The sequence below is a fragment of the Uranotaenia lowii genome, chromosome 1, assembly GCF_029784155.1.
Source record: "Uranotaenia lowii strain MFRU-FL chromosome 1, ASM2978415v1, whole genome shotgun sequence".
Classification (NCBI taxonomy): Eukaryota; Metazoa; Arthropoda; class Insecta; order Diptera; family Culicidae; genus Uranotaenia; species Uranotaenia lowii.
Window position 1 is genome coordinate 112,461,727 of NC_073691.1, and position 14,749 is coordinate 112,476,475.

A 14,749-nucleotide genomic window follows, 5' to 3' on the forward strand; every position below is an offset into this window, starting at 1 on the left:
TTTTCGGTAAAAAAATAAACGAACATCGGTAAATGGAGAATCGATTTACCGATGTTCGTTTATTTTTTACCGAAAAAATTACCGAACAGTTAAACGATTTACACATGTTAGGATTTCGGTAAAAAAATTACCGAACTCGGTAATTTTCGTTTACTGTGTAGTTGTCTTGAGACATTCAGGCTAGGTTCCTGTCTTCAAAATCTGTTTGAAGCATTCCTAGAGCATTTTTGCGAAATGTATACTATGATGTTTAAGCACCTTTGATAAGATATTGTCAGGGCCACTGCTTTTTTGTTATTCAACGATTCGATGATTAAAGTATTCAGCTGACATGCTAGCTAGACAGGGCTCCTCAACACCGCTTTTAGGTCCTGAACCCCTCTGCGGCATCTCTCGCTGCTTTCTAAAAATGGAATTCAAAAATATTGAAAAACGAATGGTTGAAACAAACTGGAAGAACATTTTAGGAGCAAGACAATCAAAGCGTTTGATTGTTCCTAATGTTTACAAATCGAAAAAAATTCTAGCATTATCTAAAAAAGACCTAAAAACATTTACAGGACTAATAACAGGACACTGTGAATGTCGTTATCACTTAAAACTAATAGGCAAGAGTCATTCAGACGTATGCCGATTTTGCAGGGCTGAGAAGGAATCATCTGAGCATCTTCTGTGTGATTGCCCTTGTCTTATATCAAAAAGAACAAAACTACTCGGAAAAGGTATATTGGATCCTTCCGAAATATATTCTATAAGTTCCAAGAAGGTTGTCAACTTCATTCGTGTAGTTCTTCCAGATTGGGAAAATGCTAAACAACAAGAAAGTGACACTGTTGAAATCAATCAGAGTGATCTATCTTGATTAGCCACATTAAACAGGGGACAAACCACAAAAGATCTAACATCTGGTCGCAGTGGTAGGAACCCAAAAAAAAAAAAAAAAAAAAAAAAAAAAAAAGTATTCAGTATTTCATAATCAGAATTCGGATTCAGATTTCAGATTTCGATTTTCGTTTTGAAATTGCAGATCAAAATCTACGATTGCGGTTGCCGAATTCAGATCTCGGATTTTTTTCAATAAAAAAAGATCTTGAAACCATATTTTAAATGTAATCTCAAGATTTTGTATCCTCATTCAAAATCTTGTTTTTGATTAAAATCAAATAGCTGAAATTTTTTTTGCGCACTGATTCGATTAGTCAATTATTTTCGGAGTGGACTTTGTTTTTCTAAATTTAAAGCGGGATGTTTCGTTGGTTTATTATTTTTATTATCCATCGATTTGTAACGTCACATAAATGCATATTTAGAATGTGCGGGATTATTTCAACTGTTCACATTACTTATATGATATGGAAGACTAAAATGACTGTGAAATAGGCTAATTATAATTGTATGACTTTTTTTATTTTTATTTAACCCACTTTACTTAATTTACTAGGTCATTGCGGCAAAGTTGAACAAGTTTCTTCTAATGTTTTGGTCTTACTGCTCCAAATTACCATAACAAAGATATTTGATGTACACATATTCGTCGATACCGAACTTGGAACCTTCCCTTCCAATTCCAGACTCTTTGATTCCTCCGAAAGCAGCTTCAGTAGCCGAAATTAAGCCCTCGTTCACGCCAATCATACCCGTTTCCAAAAGTCGGGAAACTCTGAATACCTGATTCAGATCCGTGCTGTAGAAATAACCAGCCAAGCCACGTTGTGTGCCGTTGGCGATCCTTAAAGCTTCTTCTTCGGTTTTGAAACGGATGACGGAAACAACCGGACCGAATACTTCTTCGTTATACAGCATCATATCGTCTCGAAGATTGGTGACGATGGTAGGCTCGAAAAACAGGGAACCGATTTCGGTTAAATGACGTCCACCGTAGATTATATTTCCTCCTTTATCTTTGGCATCCGCTACAAATCGCTTGACTTTTTCCAATTGAGCATGGTTTATAAGAGGGCCGATTTGAATCCCATCCTTACATCCATTACCGATGTTCAATGCTTGGAGCTTATCCGTCAATTTAGCTATGAACTCATCATGTACTTCATCTTGAATCAAGAATCTGTTGGCCGATATACACGTTTGACCACAGTTTCTAAATTTTGAGCCCATTGCTCCGGCAATAGCCTTATCTAAATCAGCAGATTTGAAAACAATGAACGGTGCGTTTCCACCCAGTTCCAAACCGATTCGTTTGATTCCGCTGGCACAATGGCGATACAGTAGTTTTCCAACCTCTGTCGAACCAGTGAATGAAATAGCAGCCACTTTAGGACTTGTACACAATAACTCGCCGATACTGGCGGCGTTCTTACGGCTTGATGTGATTATGTTGAAAACTCCTTTCGGAAATCCAGCTTCTTCGGCTAATTTTGTTAGAGCCAGTGCGGTCAACGGCGTATCTTCTGCCGGTTTGATAACTACAGTGCAACCGGCTGCTAGCGCGGCCGCAGCCTTACGCGTAATCATGGCGTGGGGAAAATTCCACGGTGTAATTAATCCGGCAACTCCCACCGGTTGACGGGTAAGCATTAACTGCCGATTGGGAACAGGTGATGGGACGATTTCACCGTATATGCGACGTGCTTCCTCGGCAAACCACTCCACAAACGAATTACCGTAGGCAACTTCTCCAAGCGATTCGGGTATCGGTTTGCCGGATTCGGCCGTCATGAGCTGGGCAATTTCCTGTTTGTTGTCTTCCATTAACTGGAACCAGCGCTGAAATGAAATATTAAAGTCTGTATAATTTGCTAACAGAGGTTTAATTTGCTAACCGTTACATGTAACGATTGATTTGAACAATTCAATTATTTCATTTATGGTAGATACATTTTATAGAAAATAAAATTGGTAGCAGCTCTAAATCGTTCATATTTACTGTTATTTTGGCTGGCGAATGGTGGATAACGTGCAACACGAGGCCCCATAGTGGTATCACCTTTTATTCACAACTCCTATCTCAACCTCCCCGTGGTTTCGGATGGGATGCGAGCAACCTAAGCGGAGATCAGGTACCCCAATGAATATAAGATCAGTTCAAGATAGCAGCCCCATCGCGGGATAGGGATCTTAGGCCTACAACATACTGCTCCTAATAAATCAATTGTTATGAAAACTAAGACAAGAAATAACCGAATTGGAACTTTGGCAACAACTTTTAGCATGGAAATACGGACTAGATTTGGAACTTGGAAAGTTTTGACCCTTGCCTAGCCAGGCAAGCTGGCTCTACTTGCTAGAAAAGCCAGCCGCCTTAAGCTAGAGATATCGGGACTGAGCAAAGTCCGTTGGCCTAACACTGGAGAACACAAGACACAGTCCGGGCAAGTACTGCTGTACTTTGATATACGAGGATAACACGCTACTCGGGAACGAAGAGTTGGTTTCCTATTCAACCCGCAGGCCCATGCGACTCTCATAAGATGGGAACCGATTAGCGAAAGAACAATCATTACCAGATTCAGAACACGGGTTAGAAACTTTACATGGGTCCAGTGTTATGCGCCACGTTGCCGATTTACAGGAGGATAAGGTCACTTAGGTATCCCGGGATGGCCAACAGAAAATTAAATTGGCCACATCTGCATCAGCCGAAAATGGAGAAGGAGCCTTTTTCATGTCCGCAACAAACAGAGCGCAGACATGGCATCTGACCATCACCTCGTCCTTGGCGAGATACGACTGAGAGTTGCGCGTGTCCAACGGCGAGAGGAGAAAGTCAGATGTCGATACGACGTCTACCGATTGGAGAAAACGGCAATACTTTGAACAGAATCCCGAGCTTCGAAACTGCCGACAAACGGAACAGTCGAAGAACAGTGGTGTGGAATCAAGAATGCTTTATCACGACGCTGGCTGAAAAATAAGCGGCAATCAAAAACATGAAATCGAAAAGAGCACCTGGAATTTCTGCTGAGATGCTCAAAATCGACCCTGCCTTGTCAACACAAATGTTGCACAACCTTTTCGCTGACATCTTGGATACTGCAACATGCCCGGCCGACTGAATCCAGGGTATCCTCATAAAGGTTCTGAAGAAAGGAGACCTGCCAGAGTGCGGTAACTGGCGAGGCATAACGTTGATCTGTACAACCCTCAAAGTACTCTGCAAAGTGATCCTGACTGAACAGGATCCAGGCGCAACCCTTCGACGGCAAGAAACTGGATTCCCATCATGACGATCATGTGTAGACCACATCACAACGCTACGAATAATACTGGAACAAATCAACGAATTCCAGTACTCTCTTCTGCTAGTGTTCATGGATTTCGGAAAAGCATTCGACCGACTAAACCATGAAAACATCTGAGCTGCTCTTGGACGACGAGGAGTTCCAGAGAAACTAGTTCATCGCATCGAAGCACAGTACGAGGCATTTTCTCGCAAGGTCCTGCACGACGGTGTCTTGTCTGATCCAATCCTGGTAATTGCTGGAGTGAGACAAGGATGCATCTTATCACCGCTACTCTTTCTCATCGTAATGGATGACCTAAACTACCTTGACCTGGCTGACGATATTGTTTTGCTCGCCCAAAGACAACAAGACATGCAGAGCAAACTCAACGACCTCACAAAAGACACCAAGACAGCAGGTCTAAAAATCAATGTCGGAAAGACCAAGTCGATGGAAATCAACTCTGAAAATCGTTCCAATTTCGTGGAAGCTGGGCAATAGGTTGAGAAAGTGGAGTACTTCCAGTATCTTTGCAAACAGATTACGCCTGATTAAGACCCAGAAAGAAAGACCCAGAACCGCCAAGAAAGACCCAGATCAGAAAAGCCCGACTTGCGTTTGCGAGTCTCCGAACCATTTGGCACTCACGCCAGATTTTTCTACGAACAAAAATCCGAATCTTCAACTCAAACGTCAAATTCGTATTTTTGTACGGGTGCGAAGCCTGGTGCACATATGCGGTGACGACGCAAAAACTGCAAGTTTTTGTAAATCGCTGCCATCAAAAGGCGCTAGAAATCGAGATTAGGAACGGGGAGATGGACTGGGCAATCCAGATATGCATCGAAGAAGAGGCAGGCCCAGAAGCTCGTGGCGGCGTAGTCTATCTGCTGAAATCCGCACAGTGGACGAAACCCCTGGCTGGCAGCAAGTGAATACGCTGGCTCCGGATCGCCAGCAGCCAACATTCATGTTTCAGTATGTGAATGAGGTCATAAATTATGAATCATAATCGATTTTTCTTGAACAGAAACTTATGAAAAAAAAAGTTTAATGATCTCAAATGCCTGCCCAAGCAAACTTTGATGCCCTTAAATGATAGCAAACTGCTTCCAAAGTGTGGTATCAACACCAAAGTGATAGCATTTTTCGCTGTTGGATTTCAGTCGAATTGTAATGCTAACAAGGTCGGATCAGGTTATTGATAAACATTTGTAAGAACACCAACTTCGCCTCCGTGAAAAGCCATAAATGTGATTTGCAAAAATGTTGAATGCCTTAATTTGCTTTATTCAGGTGTCACTTATGAAAAATAAAACAGTGTTCGGCATCGCTAACTGTAAAATTAGCGCCGCTAATTACATCGCTAACTCATACAAAGTTAGCGATCGCTAATTAAATACGCTAAATGTGCCGAAAAAGTTATCGCTTTAAGCTTAAAGCGCTAATCGCTAACTGTTGACCAACATTAAGGCCAGAACAAATACCAAATTCTTCTTTAGTCGCGCCCTTTACATTTTTACAACTCCGCAAGGGGAAATAAATAAAGTTTAAAATATTTTTTTAAAAATTGTATAAATTAATCGAATTTTCATAAAATTATATTAGCAAAACCAAAACTGTCAATGATAGGAATGTTAAACAAATCTCTGTGTTCTACAAATAAAAACAACCAAATTTTCGAAGAATTACAAGAGCAAACGAACAGAATGTGGACGGTGGGAGATTTTTTTTAACTTAAATTTTGGATAAAAATTTACTCAATTTATCGGTTTTGTGCAAAGTAGATAGTATGCAATTTCGCAGCAAACAATCTGTTGTGTAATTCATTCCATTTTGTTGCTTTTGGCATTATTTTATACTATCCTCATTTAAAATCTTTAACCTGTTTTCCCTTTTTTCAAACTTGCAGGAGCATTGTCAAACGTGAACATTTATACAGTTTCTATTTGAATTTTAACCGAAGTCTACAATGGTGATTTTATCTTATTTTTATATGAACTGATCTATAAATCTCTACAAAAATGTATTGTGAAAAGTAAATATCTCAGCCACTTGAAAACAAATGCTGATGAGGAGATGTTAAAATAGTTTTATACTGTTTAACACCGTTTATTGTTATCTTATTCTGTAAATGTTGCGAAAAGAAAGTGCTAAAAGAGAGAAAAATGACACTAAATACATCTTTTCTCGAGTACGCGTTCCTCCAATCAATCCAATTAAACGAAACTCTTTTCACCTTGCAGTGGGAGATAGGAGAGAGGTCTGCACAATTTTTTTTTTGTAAAACTTGAGAACTTATCCAACAAATGGAACCAAATTTAAAAGAAAAAGAAAAAAACAGAGCCGGGAATGGGGGAGATTTTATCGCAAAGTTTTAAAAACTTTTCAAACAATAGAAATCATATTTTAAATGAGAGGTTTTTTAAAGATTCGAGACCTCTCCTTCTTTCAGAGGAGAAATGGATATATGGAAAGTATGTATAGCTCGAAAACATATCAAACAAATGCATCCATTTGTAAAACGTGATGTCATTTGGTTACGAAAAATATTACGTGGTGCCCACATTGCAGGGGAGACTATGGGACCCCTCCCTTCCCCTTAAAAGGTGGAGGGGGTTCCTCAAATAAATGTAATCAGTCTTAATAACACGAGAACTGGTCATGCTAATGGAACCAAATTTGGCAAGGAAGTTTATTAAAGTACGAGTAATGTTTCTATGATGATTTGGTACCGGAATGCTGTCCAATGTCACCTTAACTTGATTAATGAAAAAAAGTTTATTCTATCACTAATAATTCGAGAGATTGATACAAATATATGGGAGTTAGCGATCTTCAATTAGCGGAACCAAAAAATAGCGAAACTTTTTAATTCGCTAAAACAATCAAAACTTAGCGGCAAAATCAAACTGCTAACGAAAAGTTAGCGGACCAAGTAGCGAATAACGGATTGACGCTTTTTTGCCGAACACTGAAAAATACCTTAATGATGCCATGTGTTGAGCAAGACCACCATACGTTTGAATAGGCTGAAATTTTGGACTTTGCTTTCCATAAAAATTACCAATACCTCATTGATGCCTAGTTTTGGTTTTCGCTTGAAATTCACTTTGACGTTGATATCGCATTATGATTGCAGTTTGCTATCGTTTAATAAAGCATCAGCCTGGTAGGGTATGCAATTTCTCTAATTTAAAGCTCCTACAAAAATCTACCATTAAAATTTGAAGCAGCAAAAGCTACCAGGCTATGATTTGGTATTTAGTAGATACCAGTTGTGCTCCATTACATCTAATAAAATGCACCGCTCCAATCACTAAACTAAACTGACCCCTTCTCAATCGACCGCTTACCTTTAGCATACCCGCTCGCTCTTTAGCCGTATTATTGTACCACCGTTTGTCGTAGAACGCATTGTAAGCAGCCTCAATTGCCTCGTTAACATCACTAGCGTCCATATCAGGTACAGTGCAGATAACCTCTTGGTTGGCTGGATTGGTAACCTGGAAAGTTTGGCCACTTCGAGATCCAACCCAACATCCGTTCACGAATGCCTTATCCTGCTGCAAATGTAGCTGTCGATTGTGGGTGGCCATTGCGGATGAACAGTTATTTGGAAGAATGACTAAGGCACGGCGAGCCGTAATACGAGCCAGTAACATAGACATCTCAACACTTGTCTCCCTGAAACATCTAAACATGATTTTAACGAACACTTTTTAATGAAATTATTCTGTAGAATGTTACTTACCCAAGGTCACTACGCAGCAAATACACAATTGATGGCCAAGGTCCCCGAATTCGGCTCGAAATCAAACACGACCCAAAAGACAATCAAGTCTTCCTGAGACTGGCTGTCAAAACCATCTGTGCCATTTGAAGAGAAAATTCTAAAAAAAAATACTGAGAGAAGTTTCCGCGGTCGTGAGAGTGAGATCCGCGAAATGAACTTGTTGTTAATGTCGCGCGCATGACCGTTAGTCGGCCGGCAAATGTACTTGCATGGCATCATTTGCATGTATTCTCTCATTGAAACTCACATTAATCACCTATACTAGAATGATTCATTTTTTTTTGTAACTTCTTTATTTGAAAAATGATTCAATTAACAATCTAAAATACAATCACGCTGTGAATGCAACGAAAATGAAGCAGTTTGATCATTTAAAAATTATCCGTTAATCAATGAATTCATTCACTTTTTTAATCTTAATTTAAGCATTGAATTTGTCTTTCAATAATCAATTCTGAATCTGAATTCTGAATCTAAATCTGAATCAAAATTCTGATTCTGAATCTGATGGAGATTTGATTCTGATTCTAAATGTAGATTAAAAATTAGGATTTTCTGAATTCTGAATCTGCCTCTGAATCTGAATATTGAAGCTGAATTTGAATTCTGAATTTAGGTTCTTTTTTAACACTAAACGTACCGGAAACGGTCAAATGACGGTTTTTAAACTTTAAATGGTGATTACGCCAAATAGAATTTCTTCCTCAAATTTAACTACACTGCCCCTATTCGCATATGAGTCCCATGTGCATTTTCATCGTTCGCATTCGCATTCGCATGAACAGTCGCCGAAAAATTCGGTTGGCGCTACTCGTCAACTCTCCGTTTTATGAAATTGAAGTCTTTGAAAATTGCACCAACTTCTTTCCTAGAGGATGTTACATTTTCTGACTTCTACTTTCAAAAGAAGCAAAGTCTTCCAATTCGTTGCCTCAGATTATTGAATCTCTTAAATTGAAAAACTTGCCACCACAGAATTTTGAAGGTGCCCTGGCCGAACCCTGCGGACTGTGTGGGGAAAGGGAAGGGTATAATAGTCGCTTCAAGTGACTCACTTTTACTTAAACGGTAGATGCAGAGATCTCTACGATCCACCCATAAACGTAGGGGGTTTTAGAGAGGTAAGTTGGGGAAGGTAAACCCTGGGAGATGCTAGGCCAGCATTGTGGGTGATGATTTTGTCCTACTCCTCCTATACTCCTAAGTTTCCTACTGAAACTACTGAAAAAAAAACTGCAAGCGGCTCAGAACCGCTGCCTAAAAGCTGTCTATAACCGGCATAGAATGTATCCTACGAGAAACTTGTACTCTGAAGCCGACAACTCCATATTCCCAATCCAGACTCTTAGAGAGCTTCAATCTATCTCAATAATCCACTCCCATCTAAATGACCAGCATGTACACCACAACATGGTATATGAGCAACCCGACCACGTGTACGAGCTCCGAAATTCAGCCACCCTCTCCTTAACCAGGCCGCACAGTGAAATGTCAAGGAAAGCATTTCCATACTATAGCAAGAATCTATATAACGCAATACCAAGGATCCTCAGAGGAGAAAGAAATCCGCAAAAATTTAAAAAGATGCTGAAAATGTACATCAGACATAAAATCGATTCCTACTTAAAGTAGGCTACTTTAATTAAATCCTGATGTTAGAACATCCAATAGTTTAAAACTGTGAGCTATAGACGTCAAGAGCTTCCTTAACAGAGATTCATTCATCTCGCTGGAAGCAAAATCAATTTTTACCTCCCTTCATCCGAAAGTGGCATTATAGCCGCAAACATTCCCACCTCATCGGTTTAATAGATGTCTTGTCTCTTATTTATCTCATTTCCGCCAAATACCGCCGCCCCCAACCACCGCCTCCAACCGCCGCCACCACCGCCAACGACCACCGCCTCCAACAACCGCCACCACCGAATAAAATTCCAGCCATAACAAGTGATTTGAAAAATTCAAGTGTTCAAGTGAAACGAAATTATTGTACACAAATTATTGTAAAAAAATGAAAAAGTTGAAAAAAAAAGAAAATAAATAGTGATGAGGAGGTTTTGCGCCCACTGGAGAAGGAACATGAAAAAAGTTCCACTCCCGCGGGCTTTTCCCTGCTCATGTATAAAAAAAAAAAAAAAAAAAAATAAAAACTTCTAGCACTGACAGTGAGGCTTTTTAACAACAATGTAGAAAATTGAATATAAATTAGTAGTGTTTTGTGAAATGCATTAATATTATAATTAAAAAAAAAAGGAATGAAACATTTATGAATCATTCGAAAAAAAAAATCAAGTTCCTGTATCGAAATCTTTAATCATTTTCTTACTTTTCCCTGATATACATATAAATTTTTAAACTAAGTATTATTTTGACTTCAAAGAAACATTTTTTAAACATATTTATGTCAGATAAGAATGCTTTAAATGTACTTGAACAAAATTATAATAAAATTGATCTTTAAAATTTTACTTTAACACTTGTTTTAAAAATTTATAATACAATTTCTTACTAGCCTCAATAAAATTATTTATTCTCATCCATCAGTAGATAATAACATATTTTACAATCTCAAAACAAAGATAAAAAAAATAGAAAAATTAAGTAGGTATTTAGAAAATCTTGGATGTTTCAATGAAAAAATATTGTTTTGAAAAGAATATTTAATATAGAACAGCGTGTTAAAATAGTTATATCTGAAGTAGATCAGAATTGAAACACAAATGTTCGCGAGTGTTTTCTTCGAATTTGAAACACAAAACTAAAAAAAATCCCTTTCCACTCTGAATCTACACTCAAATCTACTTTGAATCTAAGGAAAAAATTCACGTTTAATCAACCAAGAAATTCTTTTCAATAGTTATGATGTGAAAGTAGATTGTTAATACTTATCTTAAGGGCATCTTACTCCTACAGATTTGACCGATGCTGTACCGATAGACCTACAATTTTCTTTAAGGGCACAACTTTCCGCCTCTTGATAAGCTTGTAGCTTATGACCATGACCTGTCCTGCAAAATCCATCCACACGCATCGGTTGCTCCATTTCAGGCCTTCCGTATCGGCAAAAATAACGATATCACTTTATTTCTATCAATTTATGTTGCTTTTTAAATTCACTGGAGAAAAATATGACCCCTGATGTGTCCCAGCGGCTTTTGGCTGTGTGGCAGCGGCCTAAAGAATACTGCCTCTGGGATACTGGTCCATGTCGTACGAGGCGACTTATCCAGTACTTCCCAGATACTTCTCATATTTCTGTCTATTGGAAATCAATGAGACTGTATCAGGGCGGGGGAGAAAATAGGTCAAGGTCAATAATTGCATGCAGAGTTCAGAAGTTTTTCCAGTTCAAACATTGGAGAAAATGTTTTGAATCTGAATCAGTTTTAAATTCTTGCTAGTATTTTTTAACCTTTGTAAGTATTTTCTCTCGAGAAGGGTATGCCAATAGTGCATATGTAGTACATGCATTTGCACAAGCTGTATTCTTCCATATTTTCTCTTTTTACCAATTTGGTATATGATTTTTCATTTAACTAATATCTTTGCTCTCCTAGTAACTCCGTTCAATAAAATCTCTTCACAAGTGTTCAAATGTGAATCGCAAACGCATCGCTTACGGTCCCATTGCTTTTGGCTATATCTATATATATTAGACTAGTTCACTTTTCGGCTTTTTTCGCTGATCACAACGCCACTTACAGGGTTTGATCCTCATTCTTTTTCAAGAACTCTGGCCGAATTTGAGCTCATTTGAGTAAGTTTCCAGCGTGCGCTAGAAGTTTTATTGAAAAAAGTGCATTTTTCTGGAAAATTTTCGTAGATGTGTTCTAGCAAGCTGTTGTTAAAATAAAATGATGGTTCTATAGTGCACGATGATTGGTATGACAAGCATCTGTGAGGACCTGTTTTAGATAATTGACTAAATCAAACCGAAAAAATTTAAAAATTCATAAACTACCAACTTTTACAGAAAATTTACTTACAAGTTAAGAGCTTAAAATCAGTAGTAAATAGAAAAAAAAATATTTTCGATATAACCTTTTCATAAAAAGATAGCCTTATTTATAACCTTTAATTTGATGTATAACACTTAATTATCGCAACAGCACAAGCAAAGATATTCAAACATTCATATCACATTCTTTGAATCATAATGTTGTCTCCATTCAAGTTTTAGCATCATGCAACCTGCAAAACGTGGCATCAAGAGGACTTGCTTACAACTTGATCAAAGCGCGCGCTTTTTTTAACTCCTGGCCCCGTCATGGGGTACTTGATAGAATAAAATATCCTTTCTTGTGCACAAGTTGGTGTGGAGCAAACTTGAATGAAAAATATTTTATCAAATCAAATTTGTTGCATAGATATTTGAATAACTTTGCTAGCACTCTTGCGATCATTAAGTTTTATACATCAAATTAAAGGTTATAAATAAGACTATCTTTTTATGAAAAGTTTATATCGAAAATATTTTTTTTCTATTCACTACTGATTTTAAGCTCTCAACTTGTAAGTTAATTTTCTGTAAAAGTTGGTAGTTTATGAATTTTTAAATTTTTTCGGTTTGATTTAGTCAATTATCTAAAACAGGTTCTCACAGATGCTTGTCATACCAATCAACGTGCACTATAGAACCATCATTTTATTTTAACAACAGCTTGCTAGAACACATCTACGAAAATTTTCCAGAAAAATGGACTTTTTTCAATAAAACTCCTAGCGCACGCCGGAAACTTACTCAAATGAGCTCAAATTTGGCCAGAGTACTTGAAAATGAATAAAGATCAAACCCTGTAAGTGGCGTTGCGATCAGCGAAAAAAGCCGAAAAGTGAACTAGTCTAATATATATAAAAATGAATTTCTGTCTGTCTGTCTGTCTGTCTGTCTGTCTGTCTGTTCCCTATAGACTCGGAAACTACTGAACCGATTTACGTGAAACTTGGCAGGTGGGGGTATTGGAGGCAGGGGATGGTTCCTATTATGGTTTGAGAACCCTCCCTCTCTCAATAAGGGAGGGAGGGGCCTCTCAAACAAAAGACAATTTTTTGCATAACTCGGGCACCCATCAAGCAAATGCTAACAAAATTGGCATGGGGTGGTATTTGGGTATGAGGAATATTTCTATGAATATAAGGTCCTCCCTCCTTTCAGTGGGGTGATGGGAAGGGGGGAGGGGAGCTACCTTACAATTTTTCATATAACTCGAAAACTAATCAAGATATTGGAACCAAATTTAGCACGGGAAGGTATTTGAATACGAAAAATATTTCAATGATTATTTGAGACCCCTCCTTCCTTCCAGTAGAAAGGGGGAGGGGGGCTCTTTCATATTTTTTTACATAACTCAAAAACTAATAAAGCAAATGGAACCAAATTTGGCATGGGAGGATATTTGGATACGGAAAATATTGCTATGATTATTTGAGACCCATCCCTCTTTCCAGTAGGGAGAAATAAAGGGGGGCGGGGCCTCTTTTATAATTTTTTACACAACTTAAAAACTAATTAAGCAAATGGAACCAAATTTGGCATGGGCGGGTATTTGGGAACATGACATGCTCTAATGATTGTTTGAGACCCCTTCCTTCTTCCAGCGGGGAGAAAGGAAAGAGGGAGGGGAGTTTCATACAATTTTTATATTTGGTATCCCTCACTCCTTCGAAGAGGTGGATGAAAAGGGGGAGGAAAGGTCGCCCTTACAATTTTCAGTATAATTGGAGAGTTGATCGAGCAAATTGAAACTTATTGGCATATGAGGGTATTTGGATACGAGAAATGTTTCTATCATAAATTGAAGCCCCACCTTTTTTCAGCGGAAAGATATAAAGAAGGAAAGGAAAGGGGAGCTTCCATATAATTTTTTCGCATAACTCGAGAATTTATCGAGCAAACGAAACCAAATTTGGCATCAAAAAGTTTTTGAGTACGATAAATACTTTTTCTATGTGAAACAATTCCTATCTTGCAGTAGGATGATAGAATTGGAAATATAGGAAGGGAAGAGGAGGCTTACATTTAACTTTTTTTTCACAAAACCTGAGAAATGGAAAAACTTAACATGGAAAATCATTTTTGTATGATTCTATGATTATCTGACACACCATCTTCCTTTTAGTGAGTAGGTACATAAAAGGAGGGAGGTGAGCCCAATGCAATAGTGTTAGCATAAGTTCTCACTTTATGCTAACGAAGCCAACAAATGGAAACAAATATAGCATGGAAAGGTACTTGGTTACGAGATATGTTTCTACGATTGTTAAACATCCTTACGCTTTACATTGTAGAGAGGGGAAGAAAGGAGGGGGCTCCATATTAATTTTGTTGTAAAGCTTAAAAACTTATCAACCAATGGAACTGTATTTGATATAATAGGATTTTTGGGAACGAAAAACTTAGGTATGATTATTAAAAATCAAGACCTCCATTCAGCAGGGGGTGAAGGTAAGGACAGGGGAGGGGCTCTCTTATCAGTTTTTCAGCATAAATCCAGAACATATCAAGAAAAAACAACCATATTTTATAAGTTAGATGCGTACGATTAATTTGAGACCCTCCAGACAGATTCAAATTACCAGATCTTTAACACAAATTTATAGAGCAAGATTTAGAATATTTGTTCAAGTTATCTTTGTGTTACAATTAGAAACTCTAGCTGCAGCTCTCATTTTATAGTGGTTGCTTATAAATTATGTTACAATTTGATTTAAAATAATGCCAATAAAACAATAAAACTTTGAATAATTTTTGAAAATATCATTTGATTTTGAA

The 14,749-nt window shown here is 37.8% G+C and overlaps 2 protein-coding genes across 8 annotated transcripts in view; both read right to left on the bottom strand.

Annotated features, from left to right (window-relative positions):
- LOC129738823 (protein unc-13 homolog 4B) overlaps positions 1-14,749 on the bottom strand; it is a 90,636-nt gene that overhangs the window by 14,623 nt on the left and 61,264 nt on the right. The window lies entirely within an intron of this gene.
- On the bottom strand, positions 1,226-8,101 carry LOC129738828 (glutarate-semialdehyde dehydrogenase). 2 transcript variants are annotated; one of them, XM_055730131.1, is made up of 3 exons: positions 7,936-8,101; positions 7,538-7,868; positions 1,226-2,724 (listed from the first exon to the last, which is right to left on the bottom strand). In XM_055730131.1, exons 2-3 carry the CDS (start codon positions 7,850-7,852, stop codon positions 1,486-1,488), a joined length of 1,554 nt encoding a protein of 517 aa, XP_055586106.1. In that variant the 5' UTR covers positions 7,853-7,868; positions 7,936-8,101; the 3' UTR covers positions 1,226-1,485. The 2 variants fall into 2 exon arrangements, with proteins under 2 accessions (XP_055586106.1, XP_055586105.1); XM_055730130.1 differs by having other exon boundaries at positions 7,538-7,877.